General features: G+C 38.8%; 1 protein-coding gene across 1 annotated transcript; it reads right to left on the bottom strand.

Moving 5' to 3' along the window:
- Nucleotides 1-1,493: 1,493 nt before the first annotated feature.
- Nucleotides 1,494-17,049, bottom strand: ggt1b (gamma-glutamyltransferase 1b). The gene is made up of 13 exons (XM_042509330.2): nucleotides 16,816-17,049; nucleotides 13,138-13,342; nucleotides 12,779-12,912; nucleotides 12,581-12,670; nucleotides 12,116-12,308; nucleotides 11,871-12,031; nucleotides 10,082-10,231; nucleotides 8,440-8,576; nucleotides 7,428-7,615; nucleotides 7,211-7,338; nucleotides 6,146-6,258; nucleotides 5,886-5,999; nucleotides 1,494-4,646 (listed from the first exon to the last, which is right to left on the bottom strand). The coding sequence occupies exons 2-13, from the start codon at nucleotides 13,302-13,304 to the stop codon at nucleotides 4,500-4,502; spliced, it is 1,722 nt and encodes a 573-aa protein (XP_042365264.1). The 5' UTR covers nucleotides 13,305-13,342; nucleotides 16,816-17,049; the 3' UTR covers nucleotides 1,494-4,499.
- Between the last annotated feature and the right edge of the window lie 995 nt (nucleotides 17,050-18,044).

Below are 18,044 nucleotides of genomic sequence, written 5' to 3'. Positions count from 1 at the left end.
AGTACGATCAGCAATAATCTGCCTCATGTTTTCCTGTTTGCCTTGTTTCAGAGCAGCACTTTTGCACTGAGACAAAGGAAGCAGTAATGAGATACATTTCAGTAGAGAGACTTATGAATTAGTAATGATTTCTTAAGTGGATTCTGCTCCGTTTTCCTTTGAGGCACTGGCTGTGAGTTATGAGAACATGCAAATTTCAGTCTGTGTGAAGCACCGCTGTCTTTGTTGTATGACAAACGAGTTAATCTGGCTAAGTTGTGACTTCATAGCTCCTATGATATGACCGCCTTTGTGTGAATAACGGCAATTTAAAGCATCATTTTACACTTTGCAGAAAAAGTCTTTCACTCAAAGCAGAAGCAGTAAAATAATCCAGTGATGACTCTGACTTCTACTGTTAGCACATTTTTTTGCCACAAAGTCCCCTGATGAAGTAGAATCGCGTTAGTTATCTGACGTCATTATAGATGCATTCTGTGCCTGTTCGTCATAGTTTGTAATTGTCATAATACCGTGCAATGCGGTGGGTCACATTAAAACCACATTTACATTGATATACATATTTTTTTAATGCCTGAAGGGTGAGTAAATTGTCTTAGTTGCATAACTCTGGAGTTCATTATAACTTTGTGGAAGTGAGATTGTGTTTAATTGGGCCTTAAAGGAAAATTCTAATGTGACTCGCTCATTTCTGCATTCATCGTCTCCTTGAAGATAACTGTAGCCACACCAGGTAATGCAGCTGAAAATACTTTGATATTTTTTACAGGGTGCCCTTATAGGCTACTGAGCTGAGGCGCATATCATGTAATTTTGATGTACCTTATTTAAATCTGGCTGGGGACATTTGTTGTATGTCCCCCTTTTCTCCAAACATTTTCTGTCACTCTCTGCTAGCTGTCAATAAACATAAACAGTACATCATACTGACAAATTTTAAATTTGGCCAATAAATTTGATTCATCACTAGATATGAAGTCAGCAAACAAAATATGCAAATCTAGCTTAAAATTGTAATCATATTAAGAACATTTGCAAAGTCAGAGACACTTGCATCAAGATATTTACCTTAGTAGATATTTATTATTCTTATTCTTATCCTTATCATTATTAGCCTCAGCCATGCTTTATGCTAAATTCTAATATGGCAAACGTTAACATGCTAATATGCTAAACAAACAACAACAACAAAAAAAAAAAACATTATCCCTTCTTAGCTTCTACATTGTCTTTGTCAGCATTTTAGCCAGCTAACAGTAGCATTTACCTCAAAGCACAGAGCTATATAGTACATACAGTACCATCTCACAGAGGTGATAATATGGCTGTAAACTTCCAGACGCTTGTTAACCATTAGCGCAGACATCCCACAACTGTCAATCAAAACACAGATAAGACAAGACAACCAATAACTGATACGTTTCTGACAGCTAATCATTTCAATTATTAATGTCAATATTATCACAACAAACAAAAGACTTTTATACAGCAAGTGTGTTTCTAATAATTACATTTTATTCATTTCAAGTGTTTATGGAGTAAATAAACTACTAATAGAACTTCAATTTGATAAAAGCAATAAAAACTTTGATATCAGAAATTTCCAAATAATACATTTTAAATAAATATGTATCTTGTTAATGTTAAACCACTTAGTATTACAACACAAAATCTATTAAATATGAACCAGTCATCTGTACCAAAAAGTTGATAAAGGCAGGATCATTTTACACATTTAAGTTATTATGTAACACATTTACATTCCAGCTGAGAAAAGACGAGCTCTGAATCCCGGCGGTGACAGTGAGCAGAAACAGCTGTAATGTTGTTTTTGGATCATTGCAGGCCATTGCACTCTGGGTTGTGGGGAATTTCTGTAAGTCATTTAGTGAGACTGATTGTCCCCAGAGTGTTACAAGTCCTTTATTTTAACAACAGCTAATGCCTGCTCTCCCTCTGCTTGTGTCACTTCAAATAAACAGTCCTGGTGAAATATTAATAAGAAAACTAATGAGTTTTAAAAGGGACAGTTCACCCCCAAATCAAAAATAAATACTTCTTAGTGCCATTTTTTTAAATCTACACTTTTTGGATCAAGTTGCAGAGTGTTGGAGATATCAGCCTTCTATCTGATATAATGGAAGTTGATGGCATTCGGTCTGTAGTGCTCAAAGCACAAAAAAAATACATTTGACAGCAATATCTCCTACCAGAGATTGTGACCTGGTTACTCCAAATAATCCACAGAGGCGAAAGTTATGGAAAAGTTTTCCAAAAGTCATAGAATTATGTTGTATGTAATAAGTTGCTGCAATAGTCTCCATGGATAACATTACAAGCGATGTAGCATATTGGCAAATTTATTTTTTGAAGTTGTCGACATGACATCGCTCTAATATGCTTTGATTTGTGACATTTGTTCATGTACGTTTCTTCATTTCATGTTCTTTCTCTGCATAGCTGAATTCAACTAAAACACAAGACATTTGTGCACCAGAAAAGGATAAGCACTCAATGAGGATCATAGGGTCACTGATCAGCAATTATGACTTAAATATGAATGCCAGAGAGCAGTGAAGACTAACACATCTTTGGGGTCATCAGGTGGGAACCTCCTTCCATCAGTGTTTCACCTATTTGGTCCCACAACACCTCCAGGAGGCTAGGCAGTGAACTTTAGCATCCCAAAGCCACTCCTCTAGTGCTAACCCTCACTGCTCCTATACAGCCCAAACAGCCCTGCCACCTTCAACAGACCCAGGCTGCGTTTATGCGAGCTCCAGGTAGTGGCAGTACCACCTGGCTATCACAGATACAACGCTAAGCAAAACTACTACAAAGCTCTCACAGATGCAAGCTAAAGTACTATAAAGCTATCACAGTTACAAGGCTAAGCTACACTATAACATGGCTATCACAGATACAAGGCTAAGGCTAAGCTAAGCTAGCCATGCTAGCTAGGCTAGTTATCACATGGCTATCACAGCCTACAGACAGATACCACAGGCTAACAAAGATACAAAGCTAACTAAGCTAAGCTAACACATGGCTATCCCCCAGGAGGCTAAACTGAGCTAACTGAACTAGCTAGGCTGGCTATCACATGGCTATCACAGCCCAAACAGCAATACCACCTTCAACAGACCCAGGCTCTATTTATGCAGACTCCAGGTAGTGACTGTGCTGATGCTACCTTTCCTAGCACATGCATCACAATTGCCAATATACTACAACTTACATACAAGACTCAAGCTAAGGGAAATAAGGGTGAATTGGATCAACCAACACACTTACTTGGATGGCAGCATGGTCTCACACAAAGAAACTCAAACAGGCCATTCCCACTCTTAAATACCCTCACACTTCCTGGATTTTCTCCTGAGAGGACTGATTGGTGGATCTCTCCACCTGATCTCAAGGAGTTGTCCGTTCAGTGGATCCCCCTGCTGGAAATTACAATTATGGGTAAGAAAAAAATAATGAGTCTTTTAAAGTCATGGAAAAATTTGAAATTTTGTCCTGAATATTTCTTCTGTGCAGTGATACAGTTGCTGGATATAGTTCGGTAGAAAGAAAATAGCTCCTGAAACGCGCCATTGAGTTTTTCAAATACATTTTTCGGGCATTTTGGAGCAACACAAGCCGAGTGCCATCTAGTTCCATTATAAAATAAAGTGAAGGCAGACATTTCTACAGCCAATATCTCCAACACTTAACAACGCACATCAAAAGAATCCAGACTGATAAATAGCACTACAAACAAGAACAAAAATAATTGCTTTTATTTCGGGGTGTACTGTTGCTGCTGCTTATTTAAAAGGTCAGACGTTAACGATTACTGTAGACATCACATATATTTTTAAAGAACAACAGGAAACAGCTTTACACTACTAATGATTTACAAAGTGCTTCATAAATAGGGGAATTGTACACATGTGACTGACAGTGTGAAAAAAACACTGAGTGTAAAGCTGTCTTTGAAACAACATCTAATGTCTTCTACTTACATGAAATGATAGGTCTTTCTCACAGCAGACATTTTGACTTGTCTCAGTGGGAAAAGCACCGGTGTTACTAACGACACTAACGATGGCTCTGTTCTCGTCAGGTGCTGCAGTAAGAGTGAGAATGCAGAAATCAAAGCAGCTAAATTGAACTCAGCCATCATGCATTTTATTATCCACACCTGTGTTGTTCCTGCTGTGACATGCCAAAATGTCCCCTGTGAAAAAGGACTACGATGGGACATAGATGCATTGGACATAAGTCTCAATATTAAGAATTCATTTCAGACTGAGGCACATTGTTTTTAAGGTCATGACAAACAATAAGTCAATGTTCTGTTATCTGAGTAGCATGCTATGAAGCACATGAACTTTATTCTAACTTCATTGTTGCCGACGGTGGCTCTTTATTAAGTCTCTAATCTCTCAGCTCGTACCACAGGTGTCAAGGTTCACACGGCTGCAGTCTGCATAATCACAGGTGTGTTTATGACCTCAATACCCAGCTGCGTACGCCCACTTGCGAGGATCTGACTTAGCGTGGAGTCCGTCATCATAGCGAACCACCGCCTGCACCACAGCTCCTGTCGATTTGAGGAACTCTGTCTCATGGTTCTTTGATGCCAAACCATCCAGGATGTTCTGGAAGCAGGAGCATACAGTATATTAAGACATCCTGAATAGGTGCAACATGTTGTTTATGTCACACAGCAGGGATCAAACACCCTGTGTTTGCTTCGGAAAGTTTATATCTGCATGTTGGTGTGTTCACCATTTTGATGAAGAGGAGTGACACCAATTGAAAGGTTCAGTGTGTAGGATTAAGGGGGATATATTGGCAGAAATTGAATATAATATAATCAGTATGTTTGCCTAAGTGTATAATCACCTGAAAATAAGATGTTGTGTTTTCATTACCTTATACTGAGCCTTTTATATCCACAGAGGGAGTGGGTCCTCATCTATAGAGATCTGCATGTTTCACTGCCATGTTTTTACAGAAGCCCAGAATTAACCAACCAACCTGTTCATGTTTGCCAATATAATCAGCAGCCTCCCGAGGACATTTTTTTTTATGTTAAACTGCTTTATTGAGTATCTTTGCTGTTATAACCCTCTGAAACTGAAGCAAACTGGCTCGATTTCTTTTTTAAAAAAATTAGAAAGACATCAGTAGAAAGTAAAAGGAATTTACAAAATTAAGAAAAATAAGTAGATGATCTGGGAAAAGTTCTTAAACAGTTCTAATAAATCTCTAACCTTATAGAGAAACTAAGAAAATTATATATATATATTCTTTTTTCCCTAGACTTTTTCCCCACCTTTTTAGTACTACTAATTTCTTGCTATTTGTGGAACATTTCTTACAAAGTTGCTTATTGCCTTTTCTTCCATATTTAAGAAACAAAAGTGCACCAATTTGCTCAGGATTAAAGGGTTAAAAACTAGTGAAAGGCATCTGAAACCAGCACTAGAAAAGTTATGATGCTCCACGTTTCAAAGGGTTAAATCACTTATTCCATGAGAAAACAATGAAGTTGTTGAAGATGTGCTGCCCATCACACAACTCAGCAGCAACAGCAGCAAATGAGTTTATATCCCAGTGAAAATGTCAAATCAAAGGTTTGTTCTCCAGTTTCTGTTTTGCTATTTTCAACCACATATTAGATTATTGCCACACCAGCACATAGTTTCCTCCCTGTAACATCAGCAAATCCCTGCAGCTAGACAAAATGAACAGGGTCCCAGGTGCGAGACATGACTGAGGTATGAGGGCTCAGTGTTAGCTGGGCATTCAGTTGAAGGATCGTCTCCCAACACACCAGACCACCCTGCCATTAGTCACATATATCAGTATTGTTTGCTGTTGGTGACACTCACTTTGTCAAAGTCAGGCTCAGCCACGGTGGTGTTGGGGCTCAGCTGGTTGTGGAGTCTTGGATCTGACACGGCTTTGTTCAGATCGTAACCGAAGAACAGTGCATTCAGAATCACCTACACAGAGGATACATTTCAGCCAATGCTGACTTAACAGCCAAGGAGTAATTAAATACTATGATAAGATATACTTTATTAATTTATATGCTACTTTAAATGTTTACAACAGCTGTATCAACCTCTGACTGCAGCTTGTATCTTACCTGAGCAATAGAAGTAGTAATTTTCGTTCCTCCTGAGCCTCCGACCACCATCTTGACTCTGTTGTTTTTGTCAAAGAGGATGGTTGGACACATTGACGACATCGGCCTTTTTCCTTTTAACAGAATTCGAAAGTTGTTTAAGTAAAGAAGTTTTAAATGAAACAAGTGCATGAATTTTGCACCAATAGAAATAGATCTTTTTTAATTGCCTCACAGCAATGAATCAAACAGCCTTGTCTCACTCTCGGGGTGTCAAAATGTGCCGCTTGGGCTGTTTAACATCTGGATGAGACGCACTGGGCTTTCCAGCAACTCCAATGTAAACCCTGCTGTGTCACTAATTGAAACAGAGAGGAATGGACATAGCTTAAAGAGTGTGAAAATCCACTCAGTGTGGGTGGTGGATTGGTACAACAAACACCGGACTTTGACCCAGTAGACCAGTGTTTGAGACCAACAAATAACATTGGTTGTGGTGTTTGTGCCACACACAGCTGGATGTTCTTTTAGTAACATCCAAGATCTTTTCTGAACCTTGACGAGGTAGTTTTGTTGCCTAAACCTCACCCTGTCTTTTCGCCAACTGCGTAGGTCAAGATGCGACACAAAAGGCTGCCTGCAGCGACATTAACATTGTGGCAATTTATGTTCAGTAGGGATAAAATCAAAGTATATGTTTAGCCATTTGTGTGTACAGTAGATACTTAAAGACCCGTCAACACAAGTATAGTGTACATTAAAGTTGTGATAAATCACTTTTGTTTGACATTCCATTGTTTTTTCTTCCCGTTGATCACTTAAAAAAATTTACATTAAATCTATCTTGACTCAATAAAAGATTAAATTGTCCAAATGGGGTCTGAATCCCCCCTGTATTTTTAGTGTTAATGTACAAAAATCATTATTCAGAAGCCAAAAACATAATAATTAGTGTCAGGCAGGGCAGGTTGACTTCTGCATGACCTTCAATCAGCCTACTGTTTAATTCTCGTGTTTTTGAGAACCCTTATGTGGGTTTCAATGAATGTGTGTGTGTGTGTGTGTGTGTGTGTGTGTTAATCTAACCTGGTCTGATGAAATTGTTGGGTGAAGGAGGCACTCCAAAGCTGTTAACGATGAGCGGAGAGCTGAAGTCATCCATCTCATTGTTGAGAAGTATCCCTGTTGATCTTGACATGACTTTGGAGCCCAAACTGCAGGAGAACAACAACCAATATAAACTGGGACTTACAGGCACCAGGCACATTAATGTGAATCAGTAAAAAAATCAGATGGGTCATACAATCGGTTGATGGTGCTGGTGGCGGCTACGGCGCTTCCATCTTCTGCTACAACAGAGAGATGTGCTGTGCCGTGGTTCTCAGGAAGGTAAAACTCTGGCTCGTAGTAGTTCATGTGATGTGTGGTTTCATCTGTGATCTTTTTGCGGAGGTCATCGGCATATAAACTCGAAGTCATATTCACGATCAGCTTTGAAAGAGAAAGTGGGATGTGAATTTAATTATTATGCCAAATACTCAGGGAAAGTATTGTCTGGTGTTGTTTTTAATAAAGTATTGATTCATATTCAGGCGAATTTTACAATTGTTCCTACTAATCTAAAACAGGCAAAGTCCTGCATGCTTTTAATTATGTCTTAAATCACTCATGATGTGATAAATTAGCACAGATTCACTGGTTCCTACTAAACTAAATGTGATCATTTGGATATTTTCTCTTAAAGTCACTCATTTTACTATAGAGGGGGGAATACATTTCTCTTTACCACAAACCATTCTATGAATTTATATGCTATATACTATATACTTTGCAAAAGCAAATATGTTTTGGGAGACACATGAGATGGTTAATATTGAATCTGCCAAGTTGGAAAATGTTAATACTGTATTTAATTTGACTCCTTTTATGGTTTGGTTGTTTTTAGGCACTAACAGTACTTGATTAAGGTTAAGTAAAGTAGTCAACATTGTTTTAATAATAAGGTAGGATTAAATTAAAGTTTTTACTTCTTCCTACTCCTTTTCGAGCATGATAATGATGATAGATGCAACTTGTCTTATTTTATTTATTTACTTATATAAAAAAATGTTTCTTTCTTTTTTGTATTTTGAGTATTACATTTTTCACTGCTGACATCAATCAGTCAATCAATCAAGCATTGAGCATGTTTTCCCTGCTTACATTAGAAGCTGCTGTTGTCTCTGGATAATTAGCACAACAATTTTGTGGTTCACCAGAAACTAAAACCAGCCTGTGAACTGTTTAATTGTGTAAAGCAGAGACCATGAACTTACATCTGTGATGTTTAGATATGCTGGATCTCCAAGTAAGGTCCTCTTTGCATAAGCAAAGCGGAAGGCCTCCACGATGCGATGGTAGGCTGTGATCTTCTTCTCTGTGTTTGCCATATTGTCTGAGTTGAAGTTGTATCCTGTAGAAAGTACAAGTATGATCAGTTACTCCATTTAAACCACAGCTTCACTCATCTGTCTTAATTCAGATGGCTGTTCAGGTAGGAAAGGAAACAAGTGAAATGCACTTGACCCGACCCATTCATGTATTTTTATTTAGTCTAAAAGCTGCCGTGACCAGACCACGGGTATTAGCTGAGCTGACAGCCACAGGGGGACACGGGAGGAGAAGCTGAGGGAACCAGAGAGTTTTTGGTTTGATGGGTTTCAGCTGTCAGACAGAGGCAGAAGTCACGGTAAATCAGCAGGATGAAAGTTTTGGGCAGTCACTGAAATGTGTGCGTGAAGCCTCCACCACCCAACTGTGTCCAATTAGAGGTAAATTGGTAAGATTAGTGTTAGCGTGTGAGGCAGGGGGCCGCAGTGAGTGGGTGGCCAGTCAGAGGAAAGGAAAGGTTCAGAGAGATTAATTACTTTAGAAGGAAGTTTCTCGTTTAATCCTCAGAGGCACACACTGTCACTGTACTGAAAAGTAGCAGAGAGGAAGTGTCTCTAACATGGACAGTTTCTGCAACGAACGGCCAACATAGGAGAAAGTTCAAGCAGAAAGTGCACACATGATTTATGATTATATGATGATAGACTGAGGAAGGAATGATTTGATGAGCAACATGTTCGTGAACTTCGTGACTGATCAGACTCCTCAGAGCCTCTCAGGTGTGAGGAAACAGACAGCAATTATGTTCCAATCTTCATAATTTCAGTCAAATGAAAGACCTCCTGTCAGAGTTACAGAGTCGTTCCCTCGGTGGATTTAACTTCATTCTCTTAATCGGAGGAAGTTCAATGTAAACCTGATATTGTCACAGTAGCTTATTGTGTTATGTCATTCTAAGGCACCGTCTATCAGTGTTACTGTATCAACAATGTTCATGTTTATAAGTAAACTTTAGGTACTTTTTAAAAGAATCGGATAGAACCAGGCAAGCTGTTTTTCTTTGTTTGTAGACTTAATGTTAAACTTAGTCAGCTGGCTGCTGTGCGTAGCTTCATACAGACAGGTGAGTAATGTCAATATCCTCATCAAACTCATCAGAAAATGTTTGACTCTTCCTTTTTCAATGTAATCATCTTGTATTTTATATTCAGCCATTAAACTACAGCATCACAATTACATATAGCCCTATAACAACGCCACGCATCTTCTGCCTTTGGTTCTCTCAAAGAAGTCGTACATCATATGTGTCACATTTTTCATAGTATATAATGTTATAGGCCTGTAATATATGACATGTTATAGTAGTGCATGCTAGTACTTTATAAAACATGGGCCCAGAAAGTAGTTCATGATATTCTTAGCTAACCTTAAGCCAACAAACCATTTTTATTCTAAGAGTAGATTTGCTGCAATGTGGATCAACATGCTGCTCACATTGGAGTCTCACAGAGTGACTGGCGAAGTGAAGGCAGCTCACACTGAAGCACTCCCACTCGGGATGTTTTTGGACAAAGCATCAAGGCTTACCATTCAAGATGTTTAATATCAGTGAGAGCACAGGGCCGCTAGCGGGGGCATTGGGAACAGCCATGGTGTACTCCCCCACGTTCACCCTTAAAGGGTTCTCATCCAAGACAGGCACATAATCCTTCAGATCCTCCATTGTGATGATACCGCCTAAACACGGATTGACACACACTGTGAATGCACACTTGGACAGAGCTGGAAATACAAATCCACCTTAACATGGAAATTAGCTGTGCAGAGAGAGGTGGATGTTAGGATATTTTTGTTATATGTCCTTAAGTCTTTTCAGCAAATGACTTTTAGCGATAACAGAAATGGTAATGATGATGATAATGTCATTGAATGTGTGAGACTAATGTGCATCATGGCTACAGAAACATAATCTAATCTGCAGAACGAGCTGTTTGGATTGTAAACTAAGGCATAAAGGTCAATAAATTCTGCAACTTTTTCACCATAAATAACAAAAGTGTTAACTTGCCTTTACAATTATTTAAAGTTGTTTTTTTTACCTAACAAAGAAAGGAAGCTTTTCTATAAACAATCTTACATAGACCATTTGGTAGAGTCATAGAATGCCATCAACTTTTAATATGATGAAAACAAAATTAAAACTAGACTGTTCCACAGTGGGATCACACCAACGCCAAATCGGTGTGTATGGTGCAATGAAGAACATGACATGAGAGAAGTGAGTTTGGTGAAAAAGATGAACTGGGCCGTATTAATCGACACATTCTCACTTCCAACATGCAAATGCAGCGCTCGGTGAGTGGCCCTGTGGGTCAAACTAAGATGCTCTGGTACCCCTCCAGCATCGGTTTTAAACACATAGGGATGGTGCATCAATAACACTCCTTACATGTGTTTTGTCTTTTCAAAATAAACTTTTGTTTTCACAGAATATGTACATTTTTCACTTATTAAATGTTTGTGAAACAAACACTATGGTTTGGCTTAAAATTAATATGTCTCTTACTAACATGATGTAACATCACATGACATACTGTATGTCCCCAGTGTAGTATGCTATACATTCACACACTTTGTTATTTTGATTTCACACAGGAAATAAACAGGGGTCTCCTGGTTGTTTGGCCCATCCACCTCCCCTCCTGCCCTTCTTATATGGACTTTCTCGCTCTATATACTACTGCAGTTGCTCGGCCACTCTACCAACTGAGCTGCTTAGCATCCCAGTAGCTCAGCTGGTAGAGCAGGTGTCTGTATCAAATTAAGGAAAAAATCCCCCCAAAAAATCTTAAGAAAATATTCTGCCGCTTGGTGTTTCTCAGACCGCTGCTAAAGGGTTCCTCAGTGCATCTGAAGTCAAGGGCCACTGACCAAGAACTGTTATTTGATTTATTTTATATGCCCCAGATTGTGCTTTATCAGATGGGAATGAGTGATTGCAACAGATACAGTTATCCTTGACTTCAAACCAATGTGGGTCAGGGACATAAAATGGATGGACAATGGCTGCTTCCCTATTTCCTCTACCTCTATATTCATACCTCTTGCTCTGACCACATCTATCTTTGAACTCAACTTTCATTGTAATCCCAACCACACATCTGCAAATTTTCATTACTTCAGCTTGCACAGTTATGTCGTTATTGCATTAACAAACTCTATTCACAGACAGACTGACGAAGTAAGGCAATGCACTCAAAACTGAATCTGTGGTAGTTTCTTGGTGTCTATAGGAAAACATTTTGCCATGATGACACACACAGTCTCACAAGGTGAAAACAGTACTAGCCAAATTGTAAACGCTGATAAATCTTACCTGCTGCCTGAATATCAGTCACAAGGTTCTGGGCCAGTGATCCCTCATAGAAAGCATCAGGACCCAATTCCGCTATTTTCCGATAGGTTTCTCCAAGCTTTGTAAACTTGATGGTGTCATTTTCTTTTAGGACGTCACCATTTTCTCCACAAAACACTTCACTGAAATAGAGGGAAAAAATCACTTAAGATGGTAATGAAACATGTTTTGAGTGAGTTTCATGAACTTAGGTCAAAGGCTCTCACCATAGAGCTTGATCTCTGATGATTGTTTCCTTGTGGCTGGACAGAGCAGAGGCAAGCGCCCTGCCCAGAGGAAAGCCGTTTTCTGCAAGATGAATGCTCGGCTGGAACAAGTCCTTCCAAGGAAGTTTGCCATGTCGTCTGTGGGCCAACTCATAACCTCGAATCTCCCCAGGTACAGCAATAGACAACCCTCCTACCAACCATGGAAGCCAAGAAAACAAGCCTCATAAGTTATTTTCACATTATTTTAAGGCATTGGTACACATACTACAGTGTGATTTGACTTCTAAGTCCCAAACTATTGCTGTTTTTTTATTCCTGAGTTGAGAGTTTATTGAGCTGTCTGAGAATTTCCACTCTCTCTTATGTTTGTCTCTATCACAAGGTCATCCTCTTTCATAATAATGTTAACGTACAGTTTCCGTCAGCTCATTTCCATGTCTGATAGCGCTGGTTAAACATTACCTTTCTGGGATAAATCTGTACTGTTCCCGAACATGTTCTCTGTTGCATTGCCTGGTGCTGTCTCCCTGGCATCAATAGTTTCAACCTTCCCTGTGTGCAAATCAGGAGATGCATTTAGGATCCAGATAAGCAAGAGGTTGTATTAGTAAATTGCATAGACAACAGAAGGCTTTGTGGCAGTGATGTGTGTGATATTACCAGTTGTGGCGTTGTAGATTGTGAAGAAAAGTCCTCCCCCGATGCCCATACTGTGAGCGTTCATAAGTCCAACACACAGTAAAGCAGCTATCGAGGCATCAACTGCAGACCCCCCCTTTACCATGAGTATGTCTCTGTGGTCAAATTAATTAAAACACACACAGGGAGGGAAGGGATGGAGGATTTGTTTTTACACTTAAGATCTCAAGACCCCTTATTGGCAAAGAATACAGTAGGTTCTCAGGGATTTGCAAGGATATGTGCACACAATGGTCATGCCACTATATTTATGCATGCATGAGTCTGTTTGCAGCATAGCTGTCTGTCCAGAAAGTATGATTCAGTGTTTAAGCTCTCACCTGCCGACCTCTGAACACGGCCCAGCATCTGCTGCCACAGCAGCCTTCAAGTATACCCGCTCACTTGGTGGCTTCCTTTTTCCGACGCCAAAGAAGACGCCCACGAATGTGCCGACAGATGCCAACAGCAGCACTGTCAAAGCCACAAATATTGTCTTCTTTGCCATCTTGATAGCGTGGAAACAATAAATGCCTTATTTAATGCCTGTAAAGAGAAAAAGAAAATTGTGTACATGTATATTCATGTATATTTAAATGTATGGAAAATACAGCCGTAAAGAGCTGCACTTTGTAAAATCTAAAACAAACTGAAATTACGCATAAAAAACAGATCACAGAAATATCAGCGAACTCAAGCTATTGCACTGGATGGGTGGACCTTTTTGGAAGCCATAAGGACACAGGACAAAATTAAAATAATGCACTGCAGGAATTCAATGATGCCACCAGCAGCAACATGCCCAAGCAACAGGATGGAATTTTTTATAGTAGCTGCTGATTTTAATCAACTCAACTTTCAACTCCAAGATGTAGCAGGATCAAGGACAAAAGTAATTTTGTGTTTTTAAACTACCTTCTACCTTCTAGATAAGTATCCAGAAAATTGAAGGTATATGATATCCCAAACCTATAATTAAGACTTATGTATTGAAATACAAATGACTCAAAACTGTTATATACACCATTAACTCCAGTTCAAATGAGAGAATGACTGTATAAAAACAGTAGTACACAAAACCTACAGTTTATTTATACCATGATTAGCTTAAAACAATATGTCAGTTTTGTGTCATATTTTCAGATCTTTGTGAGATTCACGGTGGCTTTATCTGTATTTACAAATTAAAACCTGGAAACGTTCGTTCAAACAGCATCAAAACACACTGATGAGATTTGTTTGCAGAAACATTATTGTCTTAAAAGTCACAATGAAGACATTACTCTATACATTATTATTTCCACTGTCATATTGGATGTCTGACCAGCGATTTAGAAAAAAAAAAAACAGATTCCAAGCAGGACTGAAGTTTAACATCAGCTTATTACCAGAGAGTTGCATGTGTGTCTTCTGTTGCAGCATGTGCCAACAGGTCAATAATGTTAAATGTCAGTAAGTGAGTAACTTCAATGGTCAACAGTCCAAGTGCGTCAGAAGTTATTTGGGTACTCATTGGCTCAAACGCAGTCACGGCTCACTGGTTGTCTTTACTGCAAAAGAGAATGACGACTGAAATGACTGTGACCCTGTACCTATGAAGCCTTAATGCCACCTCTTTTTGAATGTACGTCATTAATTTTAGTTTTTAGAGGGACTCACTTTAGTCAAAAAGTGCATTCCACCAATTTGGCACTGCACCCCCAAAACACTGTTCGATTATTCATGATGAACAGTTTACAGAAAAGGATCAAAACTGAAGGAGAGGAACCACAGATATCACCTTTTTTATTCCATGCAGACCATATCAGAACCTGGCACCTATATTACCCAAAATGCAACTCCACAGCTGAAAGGTCAATAAGAGATTCAGGTGTGTGAAACTAGTAGCAGATTTATATGTCCATTATAAAATCTGATCAGTCTTTATATCTCATCCTAATTATCAAATAAAATGTGTTGATCTGTACACTTGTAACCTGTAATTAATATTTATTTTTTACCGCATTCACCTGTTTTCCTGATCAAAAAATAGCCTCTAACCATTTTCTTACTTGTAGTCTTTAGCCTCAACCAACTCTGTAACCCAGGTGACCCCACTTGAGGCAATCAATCAATTAATTTTATCTGATTTTGTGCAGTAGTACTCCCCAAGTAATAATAAACTAGAAAATATGCACAAATATGATACTCATAGTGTTCATCATGATGTTTGTTCTAAGTAGTGCACTGTTATTTCACTAAAAACAAAGGTTGATGGATTGATTTAAAGACAATTCAAGCCCAGTCAAAATCACGTCCATTTAAACACCAAGCTGCCAAACTTCAATGCAAGGATTTAGCACCAAATAGCACCACAATAGCTCTGTGATTTATCCACAGTAAACAAGACTTAAAGTAGAGTTAAGTTTTAACAACTGTTGCACAAAGGTTACCTGTGGGCAATAGGTCGAATTACATGGATTTACACTGCATGACTTCTATAAGGCTGAAGAGGAAACACTACAGCAAGAAGTTCAGTATCTGCTTCTTCACATCAAAAATCATACTGAGTTTTCTTTTTAAATGTCAGCGTCAAAAAAAAAAAATCAAAATAATGTTCACATAAAAGCTGAATGAATGGAGGTTTATAAAATATTTTACCACTCTGTCAAGCAGAATTTACAGTTAACTGACCTACTGCCAGTCAAATAAATTCCTTTGCAGGGCTCAATAAAAAAGGATTGCCCAGGGCAAGTAAAATGACACAGTAAAATCTAGTAAATGGAAAAAAAAAGTGGTCAAAAGTCAGTGGTAAAAAAAAAAAAGAAAAGAAAAAGAAAACATGTTTTTTTTTTTAATCAGCCCATTATTTCCAATTGTTATTTCCAACCCTGTCCAATTGTTCAGAGTTAGTGTAATTCAGTTCTTATGGACTTTGGTTACTCTTAGGTGTTTTGTAGGCTGTAAATTTTACTGTATGATACACACACACTTTTTTTTAAACTTTAGACAACATGTTATTAAACACGTGTTTTAAATACAATTATCTTAGTGTTTGGGCCTCTGTTCTCAGGCTTCAGGTAACTTATCAGGGTATCTCATCTCACATATCTCCGTTGTGTCTGATGAACTGTAGTTGTATTTTTAACCATTTTGTAAATAAACTGAAGTGGTCTGAAGTGAGCCATCTCGCTTCCTTCTCATCTCTTTTGAGAGTTGCACATGGACGTAGGCGCAGATTTTAGTGGGAACGCATGGGGCAAGCCCCCCCTCAATATACATTAATATATACAATATACAATAACATATGCATTTGCTTCCCCTCAATTAAAGCATCAAAGCAGCAGAGGACATTTATTTTGACAAAATGTGAGGTATTTATAATATAAATCAATACCAAAAAGGTTCAAATTGGTACATAAAAATCACCAGAATGCAGGAAATTAAGTGTTGATGCTCAAAATTTTCTTGTGGAGGATCCCCAGACCTGCCATTATAGCATATGAGCTGAAGCACAAACCGCATTTCAGTTATCCTGGAAACAGAGATTTAGCTCTGCTGGGAAATAAACCTCTAAATAGTTGTGTTAATGTTGTATGAATCATGCACTGAGGAGGCTTGTATGTCTGAGATGATGTGACTGTGAGGTAGTGTATCCTCCCGGCTGTGCTTCCAGCAGCCAATAAGACAAATAAAGAAAAAGTCGAGAGTATTTTAGCTTAAAAATTCCCCCCATTTACTCCAAACCCTAAAGCCTACTGTCACGCAGATTCTTTGGTCTGTCAGAGGAAAGAAGCCAGATTACGTAAGAGGCACGTGAATTGATTTAGTTCCACAGTATTAGAGCTAATGTTGAGTGTTACAATACACACACCATTTATATAAATTATTGCCTTCTTTCACATCTTAAAGTACAAAGTAACCTCAGCAATTAAAACATAAAAGGGCATTTATTAGGTAAAACAGTGGAGCAATTTGAATTGAATCCTGGATGTTTGAGATAAACCTTCCCAGACATGTAAAACAATTTTCTATCTTACCTTGATTTCTCTGGGGGCCCTCTGCAACAGGCTGCTGACTGTGTGCGTCTGCCCCGATCTGCAGCAGTTGATAGGTAATAGACTTTCTAAGGTGCTCAATATGTAACTATCACCAAGTCATTAAACTTTAACCAACCCCGCCATAAAACACCTATCTAGAGGGAGAAAAAAACGCAGACGGACACAGAAGAAACAACTTGAGAAACGTTCAAGTTATCACTTGAATAATTAGTCATCTGTGTTCAATCTTCATAACTTTCTAAAATACCACAGAGCAATTGCATGACCCTGAAACTGAGAGGAAGCAACAGTTGACTGGATGAATAGTTCTTTATCTGCAGAGGTACTCATCTGCAAGACAGATTAACAGTAGTTTGCTGGTGGTTCATTTGAAATAGATGACATATGACTCTAGGCAGGCAACACTTTCACAGAATGATAAACCTGTTCTGATGCAAAGGAGCTCTAGAAAAAATATTGTTTTGTTTTTTTTCATGAAGACCCACAAAAACTTTGATATTTAAGTTTTAAATAAAGTGCCTCCTCACCAGGAAAATGAAGGCTTTCAGGGCTGCGAGGGAGAAGATCACATCTGCCATGAGGGGAGGAGAGAACTGCAGGGGGACACTGTGAAGGGGAGCCGAGCTGGATGAGAGGGGTCAGTTAAATAAGCAGTCAGACTAATAGGTGGAGGCGAACAGGGACAGATGACTCTCAACTTTGACATGGGGGCGCCAGGAATTGCTAGCCCAAGTTAGCAAAGAAAACCTACTAATTAATGTCCCCTTTAAATTAACCCTCTAAGGTTTTGCTTAAATTCCCAGTCTGCACTGCTTCTGTGAAGCTCCACCAATAAAATGGCTAAGAAAGAAAATGAGAGAGAAAAAAAACAAAGTGTTCAAAAATCTAATTTGTTTAAGCTCCAGGTGGCCTGAAGGCACTTAGTGAGGTGCGCACATGCAATCTGAGAAAAAGCCCAGACAGCTGGCCTTGAATTTGATTCCCAGTTAAACAGTTCCCAAGTAAACAAAATGACCTGGCCCAGCATTAGCCTAAGCTTGGCACACTGAAAGAAATAAGTCGGGCCGCGTCTGTTTGCACAGTTCAGTATGAATGATGTGTCGTACACTTTTGAACTCAAAATCAAACTTCTCAGATGCGTACTCGTAAGATCTTTGATCAAAGACCTACGTTGGTTTGCAAAGTAACTGAAGGAAGCCACATTTGAG

The sequence above is a fragment of the Plectropomus leopardus genome, chromosome 20 (genome assembly GCF_026936395.1).
Source record: "Plectropomus leopardus strain MGB_pleo_1.0 chromosome 20, ASM2693639v1, whole genome shotgun sequence".
NCBI lineage: Eukaryota > Metazoa > Chordata > Actinopteri > Perciformes > Serranidae > Plectropomus > Plectropomus leopardus.
Note: the sequence above shows the minus strand (reverse complement) of the source record. Positions and strands in the feature narration are given on the sequence as shown.